At 47.2% G+C, this 6,072-nt stretch overlaps 1 protein-coding gene across 1 annotated transcript in view; it reads right to left on the bottom strand.

Moving 5' to 3' along the window:
• Positions 1-1,498: 1,498 nt before the first annotated feature.
• SLCO3A1 (solute carrier organic anion transporter family member 3A1) overlaps positions 1,499-6,072 on the bottom strand; it is a 311,916-nt gene continuing 307,342 nt past the window's right edge. The window contains exon 11 of the mRNA XM_042988125.1: positions 1,499-2,184. Within this exon, the coding sequence (XP_042844059.1) occupies positions 2,102-2,184 (83 nt within the window). The 3' untranslated portion in view covers positions 1,499-2,101. The remainder of the gene's footprint in view (positions 2,185-6,072) is intronic.

Here is a 6,072-nt window from a genome sequence, read left to right as displayed (position 1 = left end):
AATCGACCACATTTATGGGAAGAAAGGCATCAAGAGAAAAGAAATTGGGGCATAGATGAAACACAAATGTGAAATTTTGGACTGAGAGCAGGAATACCATAAGCAATAGACCTTCCTTTCTTCCTTCTGCCTCCTGCTGAATTTCCAGTGTAAATGAAGCCCCGTTCCCGGGAGGAACCACTGATGCATTTTTGAGCTGCTTCAGCATCTTTCCTCGTCAGGAAGGAGAATGTTAAAATTGCATTTTCTTGGGATCTTTATGCTGGAGAGAATAAATCATGTTGCTTTGCAAACCATAAACAATCACATAAATAGCAGGGCTAAGCTAAAAAAGAGTCCTCAAGGTACCAGTGTGCTGGGTAATCAGGCCTTAGAGAAGGTAACCCGCTCAAGCATACTCGATTGTGACGCCACCGACTCCTGAGTGAAAAGACCGCATAGGGCTGAGGTGAGTGCAATCTTCCAGGAACATTAGCTTGACAAGCTTTGATTTCAAGTGAGCTCAACTTCAAAGAATGAGGCTGTCACGGGCAAGATCCAGGCTGGAAGGGGATATGAAAAAAGTTACCAGGGCTGGCCCAATAGGAATGGGGCCAGCCTACATCTTTCACCCAGAAGACAAAATGCAAGCACCAGCTTCTGGAGCTCCAGTCTGGCTGGCAATGTAACGAATGTAAAAGGCACATCAGTGGCTGGCATCACCTGACCAACCTGTCCACATGTGGCAGGAGTCCAGCCAGTGGACTAAGGTTGTGGAGGAGAAAGTAGCCAATTACAAAGAGTCCTGGCAAGGACTGGGAAGACAACTGGGGCCCCATCCAGGGGGTGAGGCTGATAGGAGGGTGTGTGGCCCTAGAGGAGGGAAGGCAAATACTGCTGTTGTCTCTGAGGAGAGGGACTGAAGTCAAAGCCTCACAGGCTGACGCGTCTGAGGCTGTTCATTCTCTCGCTTGTACATTGAGCCTCCACCAAATACCAGTGGGTTTATCCTGAGAGGAAGCCATTCCCTCCCAGTTGTCCCAGTAGGAGAATCAGAAAGGAAAGCCAGACAGCCACAGCACAGGCCCATAAAACGTAGGAGTAGGAGCTATATCAGCGCCATGAAGCATCTTGTTCCAAACAGAGGTTGGGGTGGCCATGAATAATGGCCGTTTATCAAGTGACCGTTCTGTGCTAGAGCTTCGTGCCTTCGCACGTGACCTCATTTAAATCTTCTCTCAACCGTATAAAGCAGATGTCAACATTCCAATATAAAAGTGATAAAACAGGCTCAGAGGAGTCAGCTCACTTGGTCAACGCCACGCCAGTTACCAAGTGCTGGGGTAAGGATTCGAAGCCAGGACTGTTTTGGCTCCAAAGCTCATGCTCTTTTGAACTCAAAGCCCACAAATACAGAACATACACAGCCAGAAACACTCTCCAAAAGAACTGCTGCAAGATCATTCTACCCCAAAAACACAAGAGAAAAAAAGAGACTAGAGATTACAGCATGAGACAGAGAAAGAATTAAAATAGTGCTTTTAATATAATTTTCAGCAAATGTACAGTGTGTACTTTACATCACGTATTCTAAACTGCTCATCTGGAAAATATAAGCTGCAAAAATACAGAATACCACACTCAAAATCTATTGAGTATGTGCTTTTTTTCCCCTCCCTTCTGTGAAACAGGGTCATTTTTGCCACCCCCTCATTGCAATCCAGCCTTGGCTGGTTTTTCGGAAGAGCTGCTGGAGCCCTCCGTCAGAGAAGCATCCTGAAGAAGGGGGGGGAGGGGGTTCTAAAGCGTGTCAGCAGGACGTCCCCACAGGAGCCAAGGGAGGGATGGGCCAAAGGGAATTTGCACACTTAGTCAACATTACTCTTTGGCGGCCTGGGAAAAATGCCCTACTCCAAGGGTTTAGAGGACTCCTGACCACAGCCACCTCCTTAGTCCTCATCACAGGCCTATGCTTGGGGCCTTAAAGGACCACATACTGGCCAGATAATCCACACAGGGACCCTTGGGTTCTCGGGCAGGGCAGAGCACGCTAAGTCAGGCCTACGAGGTCTGTGGATAATGGCGGGCTGTTCTCTGGAGGAGGAGGAGGAGGGCCAGGCCCTCAGCTTCTCACAAAGGAGTCTTCTGAAGGTGAATGTGACTCAGGGCAGGTTTTCTCAGTCTCAATGTCTTGGTACTCTGTGCCTAAAAGGGGAGGAGGGAAGAAGAGCCAAGAGGAAAAAGAGATCGGTCTTTTCTGGTTTTCCTATATATATATATATATTTTAAAGGCTTATATAATAGCATCAGGGCTTTCCAGTGGAATGGACAAGAGAAGTCATGCAATGAAATACTGGGTTTTACTCCATGTCACCCCAAGCAGCCGGATTCCAAGCCCAGAGGCCTTTGTGAAGGCCAAATCTTTCTAAGAGGCGTACTTATCTATGTATCTATCCCAACACTCAACTGGCTGTTTCTTCTATGGGAACGAATAAGATGTATCCCAGTCATTAACTTGTCCTCATCTCCTATAAATCACCAGTGACAAGCCTTGTGTTCTGGGACTCCAAATGTCTCAATCTTCTGAAGATGTGGCTGAGCGCCAGAGAATACCTCTAGCGTCATAATGTCATGCTTTGTCCTCCAGCATCCCGGACGTTCTGTTTTCTTTTCAGCCACAGGATTCACCGCACGCTGAGTCACACGGTCTCCTCACTGGAGCAGAGTTTTTAAGCCTATGCCACACTTCCAAAATAGATGCTGTGGCTTCACTTAAAAGGCATTAAAAACCCAGCTAGTCCCTGCGATGATTTATAAGCTGGGCAGGTCTCATTGAGCAGAGCACACACCTTTGCTGTTCAATGATAAGCACAGTGGGACCATACAAATCCCTGCTCATTTACTTGTCCTCTTTAAGACTCCGACCCGGTGTTACAAAAAGGTGACGGCGTGGAAATGTCACTCTTGTCCTCAGGGTTTTGCAGCTGAGAGCTGGCTTATGGAAGGCAGCTCATGTGTTTGGGGGCAGTTGGGAGCATGATTCCTCAGTGTTCGAGAGGGTCAAGTGGCCTTGGGGTTTTGCTGGAAGCCTGGGGGCCAGAAAGTTGGGGAGGGTGGTATAAAAGTGAGAGAGCTGGGTTCTTGTGCCCAGAACGAATAAGGTAGAGGATGGTGAGTGGCAGGGACACTTCCCCCGATGTGGCTAAGGTAGAAGAAGGAAGGAGGGGTGTGTTTAAAGATCTCTAATGTTTAATTATTAAAGTAAAATAGGTTTTTTTTTTTCCTTTTCATTTTAGATCCCCGTGCCCATCAGCAAAATTTTGCAGAGGTTCTCACCTCCAGCTCTTGGCTCATTTTCTCTATGAAGTCTAGATTTCTGTGGGATTTCCTCCCCCCGAGATGTCCTGCTGGCCTTGTTGAAGCTTTCTAAGAAGCAGGTCTGTATATTCACTTTGGTGGCTACATGGTGGTATAGTGGAAAGAGCACAGGTTCTGGAGTCAGACAGACCTGGCACTGGCTCCTGGTGGCTTTTCTAACTCCCTGTGTGACTTTAAGAGGCTTGGGTTTATGGAACCTTAGTTTCCTGACCTGTAAAAGTGGAAAAAATGATACTTACCTTTACCCGGTGTAAAGCTGCTGGGTGCATTACCTGGGACCATGCCTTCTGGCATGTGGCATGTGGGTAGCAGGCTCTTACATGTGAGCTCTCCAGCCCCTTCTTCCTTTAAGGTGCTGGACCAATCTATATGTTAGCTGGGTTCCTTTTGTAGTGCAACTTCCTACATTGCACATTTCTGATTCATCTTATGGCCTTAGATTATAAAGCCAAACAGTTTGACAAACCTATCACCACGAGAGCTCTCTTCTATTAAGTTAGCATGAATTTAAGAAAAAAACATTATTTTGGGGGACTTAATGGGATGGCAAGATCTCAACCTACAGGAATGTTAAACCTCCAGAAAATTTACTATTCCATTTGCTCATAGCAGAAGGAGACGATCTCTTTGCCTTATGGAAAAATATTCAGAACTTATGCTAATCACCAACCACTGATTGCTGGCCTGAGTCATTAATGCAAAAATAGAAATGTCTAGAAACTCTCTTCCTAAAAGCTTAATATCTGATAATAGAGCAAGACCTATTCAACCAGTGACCAGTGTTGGTGTGTCTGAGGGCCCTCGGGCAGAGCCAAACTCCTGAGGTAGATGCTACGCACCATGGCGGTGCCTGGTGGGAAGGGTATCTGGAGTCTCCCCATTGCAGCCGATGACCAGCACTGAGGAATGCCTCCCTGGCATCTCAGAATGCATCAGAGCAAAGGAATCTCCTGTTTCCTCTTACCTGTCTGCTTCTCGTATACCACCCCATAGAAATTGATCACTGGGCTCTGTGGTCAAGACCAGGAACAACACAGGAAGGACGGAAGTCCTTGGAAGACACCTGTCGTGGTATGCTGGTTGTTACATGAGGGGGCACGTGAGAGTGTATAGAACCCACAGTCTCCCTGAGCCAGAGTCTTCCTGCTGAGGCAGTCCCTACGGGAGCGGGGGGTGGGGTGGGGGCTCACATCTTGCCCAGTATATGCAGGGGATGCCCGTAAAGCCAACGATCACGGGCTTTGGATTCACAGACCTGGGTTCGAATCTTAGCTCTGCTTTGTGGCCTTGAGCTAATCCTGGAAGCCTTCCCTACCTCGTTTCCCCCTCCTGTAAACTGATGTCAGAAACAATTCCTGCCTCACAGGGCTCTTGCTGAGATTAAGTGAGCTATTACGTGTAATAAGCTGGTTCACGGTAAGTGCTTGGTAAATGTTAGCTATTAGTTATTATTAGTGCTTACCAATTATTCCACCTGGCGTATCTATTAGCTCCATGGTGCCAGTGTTTTGTGTTGGTGGACAGGGATTCGAAATACTATTTGGATTTACTCTTTTTTCACCCATTCCTACATTTCCTCCTCCCATCCCTATTTTATCGCTTAAGAAAAAAAGGACAATTATTGTGGTCGAACTATGTAGATCAGATCCTGTAGCTCCAATTCCAGTCCACAGAGAGCAAGATGATGTTGCCTTCATTTGCAAACCCTGACAGTGATGGGGTACTCACCTCATTCCTGGAAAATGGGCTACCTGCATGAATTCCTGTGGTAACATCAGGGCTGATGGGCACCTGGCTACAGGACCCTTCCAACACATAACTTGGCATCTGCCACGGCAGCCTTGGTTGTTAGAGTCCCCTACCCCCCAACCCTGCTGTGTGACTTCGGACCTCTGCATATGACTGCCCTTGGCCACTGCCTGTCTTTGTAAATAAAGCTTTATTGGAACACAGCCTACACAGTTGTTTACACTTGAGCAGCTTTCATGCTGTAACAGAGTTCAGTGGTCTGAACCATATGCCCTCAAAACCTAAAATGCTTGTCACCTGGCCCTTTACAGAAAGTTTGTCAACTTGTTCTGGTGGCCCTCTCTGTAGAGGCGACCTTCTCCTCCAGCTCTCTGGCAGCCACCCACTGCTCTTTAGTTCTTGGTTCTGGACCATGCCTCTGTCTCTCAAACCTTCCTGATTCTCGATGCCAAACTTACCACCACCATTTATCAGCCCTCCTTGGGCCCAGTCAGAGCTGGGCTCTTCACATAATCATTCTATTGCTTTTGTTTATGTTCAGGTCTGTCTGGCTCACTGAACTGTGAGCTCTTGGGAGGATGGAACCATGTCTTTTTGTCTTCATATCTGGCCCATGACCTGGCATATTGTCAAAATCTTAATAAAGGAATGAGTGAATAAATACATCTTTAGAAGATATCAAGTTCATGCAATATATCCCCTAATGGCGACAACCGTGCAAAGGAAAACTGAGCTACCATGTGGATGGTCTCTGAGAGGTAGTAGTTCTGTCTCTGTCTCCAGAGCAGTCGCGGCTGGCTGAGGTACAGGACAATCTTTGCTTTTCTGAATTTGCCATTTTGGTCTTTGTAACCCCTTCCTGCCACGATGACCAAGCACTCTGAGGTCACCTACAAACGTGAGAAACAGGAGGTGTGGGTGGGTGGCCGTGTGTGCAGATAGTGTAGATTCCACGTGTAACCCGGG

This window comes from Panthera tigris, chromosome B3, assembly GCF_018350195.1.
Source record: "Panthera tigris isolate Pti1 chromosome B3, P.tigris_Pti1_mat1.1, whole genome shotgun sequence".
Taxonomy (NCBI): Eukaryota; Metazoa; Chordata; class Mammalia; order Carnivora; family Felidae; genus Panthera; species Panthera tigris.
Note: the sequence above shows the minus strand (reverse complement) of the source record. Positions and strands in the feature narration are given on the sequence as shown.